At 54.3% G+C, this 17,048-nt stretch overlaps 9 protein-coding genes across 9 annotated transcripts; 5 read left to right on the top strand and 4 right to left on the bottom strand.

Moving 5' to 3' along the window:
* The first annotated feature begins 359 nt into the window (after nt 1-359).
* On the top strand, nt 360-1,787 carry L969DRAFT_558160 (uncharacterized protein). Its single transcript, XM_014711068.1, has 3 exons — nt 360-787; nt 834-962; nt 1,017-1,787. Exons 1-3 carry the CDS (start codon nt 562-564, stop codon nt 1,469-1,471), a joined length of 810 nt encoding a protein of 269 aa, XP_014566554.1. The 5' UTR covers nt 360-561; the 3' UTR covers nt 1,472-1,787.
* Nucleotides 1,540-3,443, bottom strand: L969DRAFT_51658 (uncharacterized protein; the record flags this gene model as incomplete). Its single annotated transcript, XM_014711067.1, has 7 exons — nt 1,540-1,579; nt 1,629-1,793; nt 1,851-2,426; nt 2,478-2,586; nt 2,644-2,959; nt 3,022-3,309; nt 3,351-3,443. The coding sequence occupies 7 exons, from the start codon at nt 3,441-3,443 to the stop codon at nt 1,540-1,542; spliced, it is 1,587 nt and encodes a 528-aa protein (XP_014566553.1).
* Nucleotides 3,444-3,487: 44 nt separating this feature from the next.
* On the top strand, nt 3,488-6,061 carry L969DRAFT_25200 (uncharacterized protein; the record flags this gene model as incomplete). The annotated part of the gene is made up of 3 exons (XM_014710932.1): nt 3,488-5,018; nt 5,074-5,531; nt 5,586-6,061. The coding sequence occupies exons 1-3, from the start codon at nt 3,559-3,561 to the stop codon at nt 6,059-6,061; spliced, it is 2,394 nt and encodes a 797-aa protein (XP_014566418.1). The 5' UTR covers nt 3,488-3,558.
* Nucleotides 6,062-6,113: 52 nt separating this feature from the next.
* On the bottom strand, nt 6,114-6,870 carry L969DRAFT_95811 (uncharacterized protein; the record flags this gene model as incomplete). The annotated part of the gene is made up of 5 exons (XM_014711066.1): nt 6,114-6,174; nt 6,227-6,393; nt 6,452-6,477; nt 6,536-6,646; nt 6,708-6,870. 5 exons carry the CDS (start codon nt 6,868-6,870, stop codon nt 6,114-6,116), a joined length of 528 nt encoding a protein of 175 aa, XP_014566552.1.
* A 132-nt stretch (nt 6,871-7,002) lies between these two features.
* L969DRAFT_95810 (uncharacterized protein) lies at nt 7,003-8,749 on the top strand (the record flags this gene model as incomplete). The annotated part of the gene is made up of 8 exons (XM_014711065.1): nt 7,003-7,175; nt 7,266-7,349; nt 7,407-7,599; nt 7,660-7,872; nt 7,927-7,995; nt 8,051-8,180; nt 8,242-8,449; nt 8,509-8,749. The coding sequence occupies 8 exons, from the start codon at nt 7,003-7,005 to the stop codon at nt 8,747-8,749; spliced, it is 1,311 nt and encodes a 436-aa protein (XP_014566551.1).
* A 183-nt stretch (nt 8,750-8,932) lies between these two features.
* Nucleotides 8,933-11,473, top strand: L969DRAFT_89200 (uncharacterized protein). The gene is made up of 10 exons (XM_014711064.1): nt 8,933-9,002; nt 9,060-9,098; nt 9,161-9,176; nt 9,233-9,282; nt 9,341-9,503; nt 9,564-10,290; nt 10,344-10,696; nt 10,751-10,896; nt 10,952-11,024; nt 11,081-11,473. Exons 1-10 carry the CDS (start codon nt 8,971-8,973, stop codon nt 11,306-11,308), a joined length of 1,827 nt encoding a protein of 608 aa, XP_014566550.1. The 5' UTR covers nt 8,933-8,970; the 3' UTR covers nt 11,309-11,473.
* Nucleotides 11,474-11,532: 59 nt separating this feature from the next.
* Nucleotides 11,533-12,646, bottom strand: L969DRAFT_51719 (uncharacterized protein; the record flags this gene model as incomplete). The annotated part of the gene is made up of 4 exons (XM_014711063.1): nt 11,533-12,334; nt 12,387-12,458; nt 12,511-12,541; nt 12,598-12,646. 4 exons carry the CDS (start codon nt 12,644-12,646, stop codon nt 11,533-11,535), a joined length of 954 nt encoding a protein of 317 aa, XP_014566549.1.
* A 1,397-nt stretch (nt 12,647-14,043) lies between these two features.
* On the bottom strand, nt 14,044-15,254 carry L969DRAFT_89198 (uncharacterized protein). The gene has a single exon (XM_014711062.1). It carries the CDS (start codon nt 15,211-15,213, stop codon nt 14,362-14,364), a length of 852 nt encoding a protein of 283 aa, XP_014566548.1. The 5' UTR covers nt 15,214-15,254; the 3' UTR covers nt 14,044-14,361.
* A 97-nt stretch (nt 15,255-15,351) lies between these two features.
* Nucleotides 15,352-17,047, top strand: L969DRAFT_25194 (uncharacterized protein; the record flags this gene model as incomplete). Its single annotated transcript, XM_014710931.1, has 3 exons — nt 15,352-15,862; nt 15,918-16,976; nt 17,036-17,047. The coding sequence occupies exons 1-3, from the start codon at nt 15,608-15,610 to the stop codon at nt 17,045-17,047; spliced, it is 1,326 nt and encodes a 441-aa protein (XP_014566417.1). The 5' UTR covers nt 15,352-15,607.
* Nucleotide 17,048: the final 1 nt, after the last annotated feature.

The raw sequence follows: 17,048 nt of genomic DNA, 5'->3' as shown, positions 1-17,048 counted from the left end.
GTGACTGTGCTCTCAGAACATTGGTTGGCTCGTAGACGATCTCAAGAAGGGCTGCAGGCTGCTCTGTGAGGTCTACTTGGTCGGGAAGCAGTCGGTCTTTGGATTGACGGTGTAGTGCCACTGTCCCGCTCTTTGCAGTAAGGCTCACTCGAGCCAAATTCGCCAGGAGGTGTTCAGCTGAGACTGAGGGCGTCGAGGCGGGCCGTCCTTGGAGCTGGCACGGGCTGAGCAAGCGAGAGCAGCCTTGACCTGTGTCGTCCTGCCGATCAGCCGTGCTTGTTGAGGATTCGTTCGGCAAAATGCAGCTCTGCCAGCAAGGCGACGCCACTTTCAAGGGGCGAATGCGGAAGTTGGCGGAGATCTCGACTCGTCAGCTGCGACTTTCACGATTCCACGAGATCGCTCTTGATCAAGATCGATTATCAAATTCATTCATTCCAAATGCTGAGCTGTAGAGCCGCGATGGACTGCCGAGGACGATCCTCCTGCCTTCTTGCCTTCGCCTGCTCCTCGACAACTCGTAGCTAGCTTATCCTCGTCCAATTCTTGTCTCAGCAACTCATGATAGACTACATCCACAACTCGAAGCAGCGCAGACGATCCAGCTCATCGCTCGGTCCAGAGCTCGCTCTTGTCCCCCTGATCGCTCTCTTGCCCGTCAACTGTGAAGATGTCAGACCGATCTTGCTCCCCTTGCGTCAGACGTACGAGCTCATGCTTGACGCCATCGTCAACGAGCTTCATACCGCGCCAGCACGAGTAACGCACCAAGTCACGCTGGAGTGGCGTAAGGCTACACTCCCACGCCTGCTGACCTCACTGACGAGCCACAGTGAGCGAGGAGTATGGCAGGTTGCGCGTGACAAGTAGCAGCTGGCCCGCACTATCGTGTCATCTCATGGAAACGCTCGCACAGCGTCAACAAAAGCAGCGAATGCAATACCCCTTCCTTCGCATGGTCGGCAAGTTGCCCATTCGCGTCCTCGCGAGTAATCTTGACATTTCGAATGACACAGACACACTTGCTGCCCTATTCTACGTACAGCTGGTGGCTCTTCCGCTGCAGCCCGCGACACCCAAGTCAATCGATTCGCCACCCATCAAGCATGAGCCAGGCAAGACAAAAGAGGCAGCACACGATGGCGCTGCAGCTCTCTCACGACCGATCAGTGCAGCCGTCAGTGAGCCTACCATCATACTTTTCCAGCAAAACGGAGCCAACACATCTACTCCCCGTCGTGGGCTCTACCCTCGCATCGTCATCCATCCAGCCTCGGGCGAAGCTTCAGTCGTATCAGACACTAGCTCAGACACAAGCTCGGAGCAGTGTCCCAATACGCCCGCAAAGAGCACCTTCAGCCTCGACGATTCGGAAACAGAGTCTACTGCTAGTCTTTCTTCGAGGGACTCCGATCCGTTCGGTCAGCCTGTCATTTTGCCTTGGCACAGACGCAATGTAGGCACACAGTAGCAGAGTGTTGGATTGATACAGTGGATACAACATCGGGTGCAATGACGTCGGGTGTACGATGCGGATCTCTAAGCTCCTCCACCCATGCCTTTCATCATGTTTTGCAACCTGGTCTGTGTGTAAGTCTACCTCTTGCAAAGTGCCAGGATGGACATACCCCGCCATGCCGCCCATCTGCTTCATCATCGCTTCCGGTCCACCCATTGCACGTACTTGCTCTGCCATACCAGCCGGTAGCATTCTCGAGAGCTGGTCCATCGATGGCATCCTTCCTTGCGGTAGAGCGCCTCCGCCCTGCTGCATCTGCTTTGCCTTTTGCATCCTGGCCAAGCAAAACGTTGAGTTCTGTAGGGCTTTTCACGTAGACTGGAGAACGCACCAGCCACCTTTTCCGCCTGCTTTCTTTGCCATCTCTGCAAACATGCGATGCTGGGCCAGCAAGCCTTCACATTCCTGTACGCTCGTCCCGCTCCCTCTCGCTATTCTCAGTACCCTCTTGTTGGGCTCCCGCAATTGACCTTCCCTATATTCGGTGTTCGTCGGGGAGGTGTGAAAGAGCTTGCCATCGGATTCTAGCTCTTCTGCCGTCATGGCGTCAAAGATGTACATCATCCTCTTTATCGTATGCGAAGCAGCTTCGCTATTCTCTCCACCCAGCATATCTCCCATTCCAGGTATCATCTGAGCAATCTTTGAGAGCGGACCCATGGACATGATATTGCTCATTTGATCCTTGAGATCCCGAACGGTGAAAACGCCAGCCTCGAGTTTCTTGAGCATCTCTGCCCGTTGGTTGGGATTATTCTGATGGACTTCCTGTACTGTCTCCATGAGACCTTGCATATCTCCCATGCCTAGCATTTTCGAGATGAAAGGCTCGGGAGAGAATTTTTCGAGATCGTGCAGATGCTCGCCTGTGCCGATGAAGATGATGGGCGTCTTGGTTGCCGCGACGCTATTCTCAAATCGTCAGTTGGGCAGACAAGAAAGCAGGCAGGCAGCTTACGCAGAGATAGCGCCACCGCCTTTGGCGTGACCGTCCATCTTTGTGACGATGATAGCACCAAAGTCGGCAGCCTCTTTGAATGCACGACTCTGAGACTCTGCCGCTTGACCTGTGGCATCCCATTTCGCTCAATGGCTTGTATGGAGCTAGAACAGCTCTGGCATACCTATAGCACCATCGAGGACCATGATCGTCTGATCCGGCTTGACCTGTCGACTGATCTGCATCATCTCTTCAAACAATTCAGTCTCTTGCCGATGTCGTCCGCTCGTATCGACGATGATGATATCGAAACGCTCTTCTCTGAACTTGTGCACGCCTTGGGCGGAGATGACGACGGGATCGGTCTCTGTGTAAGAGCCATAGAATGGTATCTTTGCTTTCGTTGCGTTTTGCTTGAGCTGATCGAATGCGCCTGCTCTGAAGGTATCTGCACAGACCAGACATGTTTTGTAGCCTCTCCGCTTGTAGTGTATCGCAAGCTGTCATTCTCAAGAACCTCAGCATTTCGCCCGACGCGTGCAGAGGTGACTGATGAAGTGACCTTGGTACAGCTCGTCGTCTTGCCTGCACCTTGCAGACCGACAAACATGATGACGTTGCTCTGTCCCTTCTTGGGCGTGAAAGGTGCAGCCGCTTCGGGACCAGGATCGACGAGTTGTACGAGTTCATCAAACACGGCTCTCTGAATGACCGACTTCTTGTTGCCCGAGCTGCCCAAGGCGGGCGCGACTTTCGTCTTGACCTTGTTGCGCAGGTTGGCAACAAGCTTGACGTTGACGTCTGCTTCGAAGAGTGCCGTCGCGATCTCCTTGAGGATGCTATCGAGGACCTGTGGGATCAATGTGAGGTCTTATCATTGTTGCGGCGAACGGGGAAAGGTCTCGCCTGTTCGTCGATGACGGAAGCAGCAGACAGCTGACTGAGTGCGCCATTGATGCGCTTCCCCAAGTCTGCCAACACCATGACTGCCCGCTACTGCCTTTGACCTTGTTGGCCGACTGTCGGCTGACGGCGTTGGAATTCTTTACGCGAACCTCAGCCAAGAGCAACGCTTCAGCTGAAGGGGTGCCTCACTGGCATGGGCAGCTCGAGCGCAGGCTCAGCAGTGGGCTATGCAGACCCCAACGTGTCACCCTCCCTCACGGCCGTCGGAAGAAAGACGCCGCCGAGCTCGCTCGAGCGTTCCAACGGCACGACAGGCATCAGATCAATCTCATCTGCCAGCCAATTCCTCTCCCAATCTGCCTCCGTCAACGGTCTGCCCAACCAGGATCGCTCAGGTGCAACATCTCCCTCTCACAACCGAGCGTCTACGGTCGAGTTGTCAGAGTACAACAGGCTCAAAGAGGCACACAAGAGATTGAGAGGCAGAGTTGCAGCTCTGGAGAAAGAGAACGAAGCGCTCAAGGCGAGCGTGTACGAGCTCTCGATACGCTATGGCTCGCTCCTTGCCAAACCGAAGCCGCTCGTGCTCGGCAGCGCGTCAGGCACAGACGATCGGACAGATCCCAAACCGCTCAAATGGGGTGAACAGACTCGTGCGGCGACGCCCGTCAGCTCGTCACTGACACAATCGCTCGCTGCCACATCGCTCGCTTCTTCTGTGGCCAGTGACGACGTCCTCGGTCAGAGCGCTACGCGATTGGCGCTCTCTGACACACAGGCAACGCGTGTACCGCATTCGGATGCAGAGACAACGCCCACAATGGCATCTGATCATTCCACACTGGGCGGCAGCTCGAGTCTCTCTTCTACCCAAAGCTCGTCTCCCTCTGGCGGCATTCTATCTTCAGACGAAAACAGTGCATCTAGTACAGCAGCAGCTCTCCTGCCATCTCTACCGAAAGATACCCGGTTACCTCGCTCGCCCATTCCCGCTCAAAAGCTACAAGACTGGTCTACGTTCGCGGGCGTGCAGGATACAGAGGGTGCAAAAGAGGTCATGCGGTACCGGGAGAAAGAGCAAGAACGAGCAAAGGAGGAACAAGCGAACAAGCACAAGGGCGGCTATCAGTGGGGATTCGGTTACAACCTCTCTGCTCACAAGGGCGCAATCTATGCTCTCCAGTTCTCTCCTGATGCCAGATTGCTCGCTTCTGCCGGATTTGATGGTATCAGGATCTGGGCACCTGATCTGGCAGTCAATCCTGCCCAAGCCGACGCAACCTCAAAGCAAACAGAAACAGCCCAACGTCAAAGTCGAGCTTCAGATCAAGATACACTGGCTTTCGATGCAGAAGTTGAGGACGACAGCTTGGAGCTGGTCTCGCCATGGGACAGAGGTCAAGTGGGAGAAATAGCACATTGTCGCTACCACACCGCTCCCGTATCCGATCTCTGCTTCTCGCCTTCATCGGAACGACTCGTTTCGAGCGGGTACGATTCGACGGTACAGTGTATCGATACGCATCGGGGCGTTGCATTCATCAGGCGGCGGACTGCAACGAGCGACAGTGACCTGGCAGATACGGCTACTCTGACGAGTACTTCTTATGCTCATGCCACTACGGGCCTTGCACAATGTGTTGCTTGGGCGAGGTGAGCCCGCTTGTTCAAATCAGCTGACCATGCTGACCCATGGATGGGTTCGCAGGAATCCTGATCTGATCAATAATGTCTTCTTCTTCGGCACGAGTAGAAAGACGCTCAGCGTGGTCGACATCAGAACGCCAGACCAGCTCGCAGCAACGATCACGAACGATGCCATGGTCAACTCGATCCAAGCATGCATCAAATCATCGCACCTGCTCATAGGCGATGGCAATGGAGCCATCAAGACGATCGATCTCCGTACGAACCAGTTCATCGATCCTTTCAATAGCCCTACTACGACGCCTCGAGCAAAAGAAGCAGTGATCAGTCACTTGAGTTTCAGTCCGGGTATGCATAATTCGGAACCTCGTTGGATGGCCGTTACCTCTTTTGACAACATCATCAAGGCATACGATAGAGGTTCAGATCATACTAAGTTAAGGTACCGACAGACTTTCACACTCAAGGGAAAGAATCGTACTTGGCCCATACGCGCTGCATGGTTCCAAGGCGCAGATTGTGGGTCACCATGGCTTCCTGCTTAATCCGAGCTGATGACAGCAAATCGGACAGATACGGACATGCTTCCCTCCACAAGAAGGAGCTCCATTTCACAGCCTTTGCCGCCCCAGTTGATCGATAGTCCAGGCAGATCAAGACCGGCAGGCTACGGCGGCAGTGACCGGGCAGAGGAAGACACTCTCTCCTCTCCTCCGGCACACAGCAAGCGCAATCAGGCAGAGAGTTCTGTAGCACGCAGCGGTACACTACCGCTCTCTTCGAGTTTGCTGCTCGCTGCAGGCTCTTCGGATCCCAAAGTGCTCCTCTTCGATCTGAGCCATCCTCCCGGATCGTCGTCTGCATCGCCTCAGCTCATACCTGCTCTATCTCCCGTGCAAGTTCTAGAGGGCCACACAGAAGCAGTGTACACTGTCAGCTTCTTGCGTCAGAGGGGAGAATACTCAGGCGAGGGCTTATTGGCTAGCGGAGGCGGAGATGGGGTGGTGAAGGTTTGGACGCCTCATGCACGGGAGGACGAAGAAGTCTGATGGAGAGGTTGTATGCCCTTTACGATGTTGTTGACACTCATGCATGCAAGTTCTACTCTTTCTCGGCGGCCTCCTTGTAGTACTTTGTCGTATCCACGCCATGATAAGGGTGACTGCCTCCTGCATCAGCCACAGTACTCTTCATCGACGATAGGAGAGGCTTACTTGACAAAGTTGAACCAGGGTATCGCTTGGAATTTGAGCTGTGACCATTGGGAGTTGCGAAACGCAACGCCCTGGATGTAGTCCGGCTGACTGCTCTCACCGTAGAGCGGTAAGCCTGCTTTGGCTCGTGCAGACAGTTCCTTGTAGTCTCTATCGACTTCTTGCGCCTGTCGCACCCGTCAACGATCAGCACACGGACCAATGACAAGGTCGCGCGGCACTGACATTCTCTGTCCAGCCCCAGAAGCGGACTGCAAAGACCTCATCAGCGCGTGTACTACCGCGCGGAGAGAGAGAGGAAGCACGGACATGTGCTACGCTGGTAAGCCAGCAGGAAGCCACCCACAAAACCCAAGAAGCCGCCTATCTTGAGAGCTGTCCCCATATGTTTAGGCATTGCACCCAATGGGCTTTGCGTTTCTGTCATGCATCAGACCTGTTCAGCGCGCACGTCGTATATATGTACTGAAGCCGGACTGACGTTTGAGGTACTGTAGCGCTGGAAAGGTAGCAGTAGCACTTGCCCAGACGGCATAGTCTGATGGTCTCATGTAGCTCATCACGCGCTTGGCGTGAGGATCCGAATCGATGAGCGCAAAAGGTCGCTCTACCGGCTTGACTGCCTGTTCTGCTTTGGTCGACATTGAGCCGGGGAAGCGTGCCTTGACGCAAGAGAGGCAGCAGGCGGGTTGGCCGGGCCGTCGTCGCGCTTTCTCTGCTACTCTTGAAAAAAATGGGCGAGTGACGGCCACGTCGGCTTAGCAATTCGCATCGCCATGACCTCCACCGGCTGGCCACCCGCGCTCAAGGCGTTTGTCAACGATGCCTTTTCACGATGCACCGATCAGAACAAGGCCAAAGTGGAAGCCGAGCTCAAAGCAGTCATCCATTCGGCGTTCTCATCACAAAAGCTGTGGTCTACCGACTGGTCCTCTGTCCGCCTAGCCAGGTCAGCCACTCGTCCCGCTCGGGTCGACTTGCTCCGACGTCGTGCAAGTCGCGTGAGACGTATGCTGACATCAGGTCACGCAATGTACAGTCTGGACACGCCGCCGCCGCCGCCGTCGTCGTCTGATGTGACGCCTTTGGTCGGTTCTGGTCTCAAACGGAAGAAGGAGATCAAGTGAGGAGATCAGTACGCTGTGGCCACGCTGTAGCTAAAGTGTTGCTGTCTCGTCAGGATGCCCAAAGGCAAACTGGCGAGCGCGACGCCCGACATGCCAGAGGATATCGACCGGAGAGAGAAACGGTCGAGACGGTTCAATAACGACCAGGCAATACCTTCCAATGTGGGAGCCTCTACTTCGACTCACTATGCTCATTCGAATGGCTACAATTCGCCAATGGGATCTCGTTCCATCGAAGCAGACGCGGTGCGCACATTCGCCTCACCTGGCCTTTTCTTGCCGGCTGATCGGGATGCTCAAGCACAGAACGTGATAGACTGGGACAGGGAGACCATCGTGGGCACTTCTACCCAGCTCGAGAAACCTTACTTGCGTCTGACGACGGTTCCCAATCCTGCGACGATTCGACCGCTACCTGTCCTACGTCGAACGCTGGAAATGCTAAAGACGAAATGGCGCTCTGAACAGAATTACAACTATGTCTGCGATCAGTTCAAGAGCTTGCGGCAAGATCTCACAGTCAGCTCTCGAGCTCACAGAATTCGATAGATCTGATCTGATGAAAGAGTGTAGGTGCAACGAATCAAGAATGACTTTACAGTGACGGTATATGAAATCCACGCTCGCATAGCATTAGAAAAGGCTCGTGTGTCTTGCTGCTTCAGCTTTGCTTCGCTGACAGCCAGTCGTCGAGCAGGGCGATCTAGGCGAATACAATCAGTGTCAATCACAGCTACGCGAGCTCTACAAGCATGGTCTGGTAGGACATCAGCTCGAATTCGTCGCTTACCGCCTCCTCTACCTCCTCCACACTCGCAATCGTAGCGGTCCGTAGCGCTTGGCCATTCAGAGCTGCTTGATGCTGATCGTGTGCGCGGATTTAAACAGAATTGACGAGCGTGCTTGCGGATCTGTCAGAGGTCGAACGAGCAGATGAAGGCATAAGGCATGCTCTCCAAGTCAGATCGGCTCTGGCTACGTCAAACTATTGCTCCTTCTTCAAGCTCTACCTCGTGGCACCCAAGATGGGAGGCTACATGATGGATCACTTTGCACCTCGCGAACGCCTACAAGCCCTCCTCACAATGACCAAAGCGTTCGTCACTCTGACTCGGGTCAGCAGAGTACCAGCTGACGAGGCCAAGGGACGGACAGATACAAGAGTGTTCCACTGACGTTTTTGGTTTCACAGCTTGCGTTCGATACAGAATCAGAAACGGTACAGTTCCTCAATTCCCACCAAGCCGCTCACTTTTCTCCAGCTCCCACCGCGGCAAGCACAAACGGAAACGGTCATCAGAAGATCGAGAGGGCACTGGTCTGCAAGGACGCTTATCCTGCTCTTCTGACCGCCATGAGCAAGTTCACCAAGGTCGACATCAAGGGACAGATCTGAGTTTGCTCTCCTAGTCTTTTCTTGGTTGGCGATCACTTCAATGCATCGGATCACTAGCGTGATCCCTCACGTACTATGAGTGACAGATATTCGATGTCATTCAGTGCAAATTGCCTGAATCATCAGCTGATCGATGACGAGATCCGATAGCTTTTCAATTCTGGAGTTGTTCCACGAGCGCGACGAACGTTGTCCTTCAGATTTATTGAGAGCCTTCAAAGATGGTGCATGCAAAGATAAGCGATAAGATCAGGTCAGCACTGACGCATCTAGCGCTCACTGACCGTCGCTGAAGCTCGGGTGTTGTCAGGGCGGCCCACAATGAAGGGCGCAACTGGTGGTCATTCGAGTACGTTGCTTGCCACTGCACATCGACCTTGCGACTGTCTCACTGACTCGATGCCTGCGCAGATACTTCCCTCCCCGAGTCAGTCGTCTCATCGTTCCAGACTAGCAAGCCTGAGACACGAGCTGCCTTGACAGACCGAGCAGGGACTCATCAATCTCTACGATCGCATCGGCAGAATGGCAGCGTACGAGGAGTCTGCACGCAGTCAGCCACGTGCTCACTGGCCTCGGCTCTCTGCACAGACTGGGACCTATCTTCATCGATATCACTTGGGGTGCAGGCGGCACGACATCAGATGCGACGACCCAATTCGTCAAGACGGCTCACGAACAATTCGGCCTCGAGACCAATATGCATCTCACCTGTACCAACATGGAGGTAGGCATGGTCGAGCGTGCTCTCAAGGTTCGTCAGAGGGCTATTGCAGCCATCTTGCGGTATCTCATCTTGCCCCCCGCCGTACAGGAAGCGTACGACTCTGGCTGTCGAAACATTCTCGCGCTTCGGGGAGATCCACCTCGGGGACAGGAGGAATGGAAAGCGACAGAAGGTGGCTTCAACCATGCCATCGATCTCATCAAGTACATCCGCAAGAACTATGACGATTACTTTGATATCGCCGTCGCCGGTTTCCCAGAGGGCCATCCCCAAGCTTCGTCACGCGCAGAGGAGATCGAGCATCTCAAAGCCAAGATAGACGCCGGTGCTTCGATCATCATCACCCAGATGTTCTACGATATCGACACTTTCATCAACTGGGCTCACGACGTCAGAAAGGCCGGCATCAACGCCCTCATCGTGCCCGGCATCATGCCCATCCAAGGCTGGCAATCGTTCCAGAAATGTATCTCGTTCAGCAAGACGATCGTTCCTCAACATTTCTTTGACGTTCTCGAACCGATCAAAGACGACGATGCAGCTGTGAGGGAGGCAGGCACCAAGCTCGTTGCAGACATGTGCAGGCAGATCCTCGACTCGCCCTTTGATATCCACGGTCTCCACTTTTACACGATGAACCTCGAGAAAGCAACTTCGATGCTTCTCGAAGAACTCAACTTTACCGCCTCGGTCGAGATCACCAACCCGCTACCGTGGAAGCCTTCGCTCACGACCAAGCGAAGGAGTGAGAGCATCAGACCGATTTTCTGGGCCAATCGTGCAGGATCGTATCGCGCCCGCACAGAGTCATGGGGTCGGTGCTTTCCAGATAGACGCACTCTCTGCTCATATCCAGTGTGTCATCAGATGAATTTCCTAATGGCCGATGGGGCGATTCTCGCAGTCCAGCCTTTGGCAAATTCGAAGGCTACGGTATCACCCTCAAACCAGAACGAGGGGAATGTCTGTCCATGTGGGGCAGCCCGACGACCTTTGCAGATATCGCGAGCTTGTTCGCTCGGTTCTGTCGGGGAGAGATTGCTGCTCTGCCGTGGTCGGACGAACCTGCTGCAAAGGAAACTTCGATCATCGGAGAAGCGCTTGCAAAGATGAACCTGGCAGGCTATCTGACCATCAACTCTCAGCCTGTCGTCGATGGAGCTCCTTCGAGTGATCCTGTACATGGCTGGGGACCTCGAGGCGGTTACGTCTATCAGAAGGCATGTCTTCAACGTCGTTCCTGCCTTCTCTGCTAATAATTTGTCACTTTGCAGGCCTACTTGGAGTTCTTCTGCAAAGCCGAGCAAGCGACGGCACTCTTCAAGCGCTTCGAAGCAGAGCCTAGCATCACATACTACGCAGTCAATAAGCAAGGCGATCTAAGGACAAACACAGCGACAGAGGGTCCGAATGCAGTCACGTGAGGTCCCCAGATCTCAGCATCTGACAAAGAGCTGAGTTTTACTATCTCGCAGATGGGGCGTCTTTCCCTGCCGCGAAATCGCGCAGCCTACCATCGTCGAGCAAACGAGCTTCATGGCATGGAAGGTGCATCGCTTTCCCCATCAGCTGAAAGCTCAAGCTCATTGTGAGGCAATGTACAGGATGAAGCATTCGAGCTAGGATCTCAATGGGCGAAACTCTACCCCGCCGAGTCAGCGTCACGCGAACTGATCAGCTCCTTCTTTGACAACTGCTACTTGATCAACATTGTCGATAACGATTACCGCAACTCGAGCAAGACGGCCATCTTCCGATTCTTCGACGAACAAAAGCTCTCAACGAGCAGGACTGCAAGCACGAACGGCACCGCAACAAACGGTGTTCATTAAGAAAAATCATACGTCAGTAGCATCAGAAAGGAACCCTCTCAACAGGTGTTGTGTCTGCTCGAAGTAGTCTCGATGTACCTCAACAAGTAGACGACGCAATGTATTGCAAACCAATGTAGAACAAGCTTTGCACCTCTACAACACGAGTCACTGACAATAGAAATATTGTGCACACAAGCAGTCCTCTTCACGAAAACGAAACAAAATTTGAAGGAAGGACCTATTCACTGAGTATTGACATATTCGGGGCGTCGATACGCATCTTCTAGCGAGGCAAGGTGAGGTTGAAGTGATTGTGGCACATAGTGAGAATACACATTGGGTGCCAAGTAGGTAGTCTGAACGGCCGAGATAGCGTCGCTGCTACTTTTTTGTCTAAGAGCGCAATGTGCACATTCTACCGGGGAATTGGAGATGCACGTCGGCTGCTCGGCAGGCGTTGTGAGTGCAGAGCTTTGTCCAGAGATATCGCCACTCGACATGGCACGATGATGTGAGGATGAAGCTGTTGATTCGTCATGGGAAGGGGCATAGTGATGTGGTGTGATGGAATGAGAGGACAGATTCGTCTGGATAGGATATGGCAATGAAGGTCGAAGTGGATGGAGTGGAGCGGACAAGTCTTCTTGCCCATAGCTCAGTCCGTGACGCATGAGCGCGTCGAGATGCGGCTGAGTGGGATGTATAGCTTCTTGCGGCAAAGTCATCGGGTGATTCAATTCGGGCGACAAGTAGTAGCCTCTCGGTACGAGTGACTGATGGGCATGCTGTCCCGCTTCTTGATGGTGCCAGCCATAATTGGGCGAGATGAGCGGGGCAAGAGGCATGGGCGGATAGGAGATGGTCATGCCATTCGTTGCCGTCAGAGGTTCGGGCGAGTCTGGCTGATTTCGCTTGCCATGTTTCGCGGCGACGCGCTTGCCGTTGGGGTCTAAGCGTGATGTCTTTGAGCGCGGCGAGCTGCTCTCGAGATCTCTCTTTGCCTTTGCACGCAGCTTTCGCGCTCTCGCTGCCTCATTCTGCTCTCTGTAGCTTGCCGCGTCAGACAACGCAGACCAGGATTGAGCAGCAGACTGACTGAGTGACTCTCACGTGCTCACAGGGAGCACGGGCAACCCGACAGTGCTGGCAGATGTCGGCACCATCACATCTGCTTCTCCATTCAGTGTCCGCGCTGAACGGGATTCCATGGGACCACTCACTTGATCTTACGCTGACGGCACCGCAAGCAAGCTGACGGAGTGGGATCATCAGTGCTGAGCGGGAAGAAGGGATAGCGCTGAGCTTACCCAGTGAGATGCGCGTTCGCTTCTTGTCGACGTTTCCTCCGGTCTTCATTGGATCAAGCTTCTCTGATCATGACACGCTTTCTGGCTGGCTTCTTGCTACCCAAGGCAGCGGTCCTTTGAGTCGAATTTGGGAGCAGTCGGCGACTCGAAGTCGCCATTCATTTCAGAGAGGGGCTGGCGGCGTTGAAGAAGTGCTCGACGATCTCGGTCGGTCAAAGCTCGTGAGCATTACAGAGTGTTCCATCTGTCTCTCAGGGCAGGTAAGGACGCACTCAGTCGTCCTCGTCCTGATAGCTTATACGGGACCGCTTTGACGGCTTTCCGAATTAATCTAGGGCTCCAGAGATAGGCGAGCTCGGGGACTATTGCGGGAGCCGATCACAGTCTCAGAAACGTGGCGCCTGTAGCTACGTGTCACTATGAAAGTCGGGTTGCCATGGACCATATGATAGCGTGCTACCAGACGAGCGTAGATACTGTACGGTTCGCCGTCGACATGACTCCGCTATCATTGTCGGATTGAATCGAATTTTGACGCCTTCTTCGCCTCGTGACTTCGGCGGACTTGTGATGCCCACGACTCGAACCCCATGACGTCTTGCCTATTCTGTCGAGCCGCGGTTGGTCGAGTGTGTGCCTGTCTTGGGATGCGACAGGTGCAGCGATGCAATCACTTCCCTAGCGACTGGCAGGTATCTGTAGCCATCGGCACAGCCAGACGCAAAGACAAAGATCGAGTTCCCTGTCCTCAGAGAGCAATGTGCGCCCACGATGGTTTCGTGCGAAAGACAGCAGTAGCAGATAGAATGCTCGAATGCATGCCCGCTTGCGTTCTGCTTCGATGGTGCTGAGCAGTGCGGATGTGAGCGCGTCAAAACGGCGGATGGCTCTTTTCGTCTCCCGCAGATCTCGACCACGCTTCATCATCGTCAAGGCGCATCAACGTACATGTGACGAGCACGCCGGCCTCGCAAAATGACTCCTGAGGACAGCGGACCAGGAAAATGATCGATACTGGTCACAAACGGCTGAGCGATCATCTTTTTTTGGTTGGTGGCGATCTGCGACCGTCGTTGCAGATGCCAAAGGAAGAACAGATTGCTCAATGCTTGCGCTGACGACGGCGACGGATCCTTCACAGGCTCGTCTTGGTTGAGCATGTTGCGACTCGAATCATTTCTCGACCAAGCAGCGCTCTGACGGGGACTTTCTGCTATCTCGTGACACGCAGCGAACTTGCAATCGACGTCGAAAGCGCTTCTGTAGGTTCTGGGCGCCATACAGACGGCATGTAGAGGCCTTGCTGCACGTCAGATGACAGTGCACCGATTGGGTGAGTTTGTGTGGAGACACGCGCGATTCGCTGAAGCCTATCCGCGCCACCGCCAAGCCGATTCTGGTCTGGTCTGGACAGCACCACGTCGACTGGCGAGAGAGCAGTGCAGCAAGCAAGAGAGAGATAGGCTCGTCTGAAGCGAGTTGGCCCTGATTAGGACAGATTTATACCGACAAAGCGCAGCAATCTATGGTCAAAGATAGCGACGGGCTTGATCCTGATCACGAGTCGATGCAGAGCCAACACCTCCCGGTGTGGCGACGCTGACAGCTTGCGATGTGACACTTGCTAATCAGACCAATGCAATGCATCATATATGACCTCTAATGAGTATAGCTACTGAACTTCAGAAAGCACTGCCTACTCTCGCTACCGGCATCGGTACAAGACAACACTCTGATTGTACTAACACACTGCAGACAGCCCAGCTAGATGCCGAACAGAGGCTCCTGTGGTTCAACAGCGTCGAGAACGTCGACGTCGACCAGAGCAGGATCGATGTTGTCATCGTCAGCCTGACCAGCTCGACCGTGGAGCTGCAATAGCGCATTGGCAGCCTCGAGATCGCCATGGGGTCCCACAATCTTTCGTTTGCGGTACGACTGTCCGGGCAGTGCAGCAGGTTCTCCGCGAGGTCGTTTGTTGCCTCTTGTGAGCATTCTGACAGCGGGACCAGTGGCCGGCGCGCTGGTGGCACTGGACGAAACCCTGACGAGCACGGGGTCATCGTCGTTGTTGAGCTCTGTGAAGTTGATCTCTGGCCTTGCTGATGTGAGCTGATGCGACTCGAAGGGCACGGCGCTCGTGCTAGGCAGTGACTGAGCAGAGACAAGCTCATCCGACGCGATCCTGCCTGGCCAGACAATCTTGTTGTGCGCGACTTTCTTCCTCGGCTTGTTCTCTAGCTCCTCCAGCGTCGGACAGTCAAACAGTCTGTCGGGCCAGTCTACTGGCTGAGGAGACGGCATGAGACCCTTGGCTTGTAACATTGTTATCCTCCGACGAGTGCGTTTGTTGGCGGGGACGTGATTGGCTTTCTTGCAGCGCAGTCGAGTTGCTGTCGAGTCATACATAGCATGGCACACGCCGGCTTCACAGATGTACAATCGTCTCTGCCTGTCGTTGAACGTGACATCGAAGTGATCGGGCATCTTTGTGCCTCGGTACACCCATCGTCCCGTCTCATGCTCTTCGCGATATTTGGCAGGCAGGACGAGCCTGAAGTCGGTCAGGCCGTCACTCGAGACCTCTTCGCCATTCTGTGGGACAGGCACGTCCATCGCGTCTCGACTGTCCGTTCGCTAGCTTTGACACGCTCGAGCAACAGAAGCCGAGACGTCAATGTCGTCAAAACTTTTGCTACGAAATCAGTCACGAGCTCGCGCGCTAGGCAAGGTCTGAACGATCTGAACGCTCATGAGAGCATGTGCAAGACCGATCGTGCGTCGTTTGACGTGCACGCGATGTCTTGCGACTCGAGCCGGCGATAGTCGACAAGCAGACCCGAGACAGAACCGGAGAGTCTACAAAAGTCCAGATGGACCTCGCTACCAATTCAATCCCAATCCTTTCGATCCAGCCTCCTCAGACACCAACGATCAGCCCTTACAGAGCCTCCCGCTTGTATCTCTCCCCGAGCTGGCCAAATGTCGTCAGCCACCACGGGGTGTGAGGATGCTCGCACGTGATTTCATCGACGATTCGCTGTACAATCCGAATTACGGCTACTTTCCAACTCAGGCAGAGATATTCGACCCTGACTCATTGCATTCGGAAGATGTAGCATCCGTAGAAAGTGGTCAGAGAGGCTTTGACTTTGGTAGCTTGCGCCGTGGATCAGACTTTGCCGACGAGCTCGCGCGGCGGTATGGCGAGAGTGAAGCTGGAGCGCGTCGTCAAGTATGGCATACACCCACAGAGCTCTTCAAGGTGATCCCTCCTGCATACTTCACGCTGATTCTGAGCTGACGTTCGTCGTATCCAGCCATGGTATGCAAGAGCCATTGCGCGGTTCCTGAGCTCAGAGTACCGTCTATCGCTCTATCCTTATGCCGATCTGACGATTGTCGAAATTGGCGCCGGCAACGGCACGTTGATGCGAGGCATTCTCGACTATCTCGCACAGCAAGATCCAGAAGTCTACGATCGCACACGGTACCGAATCGTCGAGATTTCACCAAGACTAGCAGCCCAGCAGAAACGGCAAATTGGGCCGGAGCATGCTACCAAAGTACAAATACATCAGAGCAGTATATTTGACTGGCAGGAGACAGTGACCGAGCCTTGCTTTATCGTCGCATTGGAAGTGCTCGACAATCTCGCTCATGATGTCGTTCGATACACTCTCGAAACACACCAGCCCTTGCAATGTGTGGTCGCAGTAGATCAGACTGGCGACTTTCATGAGCTCTACGAGCCCGTCAGTGATCCTGATCTCAAGCGTTTCCTTGCCCTAAGGCAAGCGACGCCGACTTCCTCTCGCTCGCCTGCTCTCAATCGATTCTTGTCAGCATCTCCTGCATTGCGCAAGCTCAGAGCAAGTATGCCCTTTGCACCCAATCTGACCCTGCCAGAATTTGCGCCCACTCGAGCTGTCGCTCTGCTCGACGTCTTGCGCGAGAAATTTCCTCTGCATCGACTGCTCATGTCCGACTTTGACGCACTGACAGATACCGTTCCTGGCTTCAATGCGCCCGTCGTACAAACGCGCTACGACGGACAGTCAGTCGCATGCTCTACCTACCTCGTCTCGCAAGGCTTCTTCGATATCTTCTTCCCGACGAACTTCAAGTTGCTCAAAGAACTCTACGCTCTGGTCATGCAAGATCACAGAACCGATCCGACTGCGGGCGCATCGAACGACTTTTTCTCGCCCACAAGGCGTCGAGCGCTTTCTCCCGCCGGCGGCCTGTTTTCAGGGTTTGCCTCGCAGAAGCTCAAGATCTACGGGCATGCCGAGTTCTTGACGCGCTACGGCGAACTGGAGAAGACTCAGCTAAAAGATGGCAGCAACCCGATGCTCGAGTACTATCAGAACACCAAAGTAGGCTATGTCCATGCTTTTGATCGATGTGTTGACTGGCTTGCGATTCTTTACAACAGTTCATTTGCTAGT

The sequence above is a fragment of the Mixia osmundae genome (genome assembly GCF_000708205.1).
Source record: "Mixia osmundae IAM 14324 unplaced genomic scaffold scaffold_8, whole genome shotgun sequence".
Lineage (NCBI taxonomy): Eukaryota > Fungi > Basidiomycota > Mixiomycetes > Mixiales > Mixiaceae > Mixia > Mixia osmundae.
The sequence above is the reverse complement of the archived record's forward strand: the minus strand, read 5'-3'. Positions and strand labels throughout refer to the sequence as shown.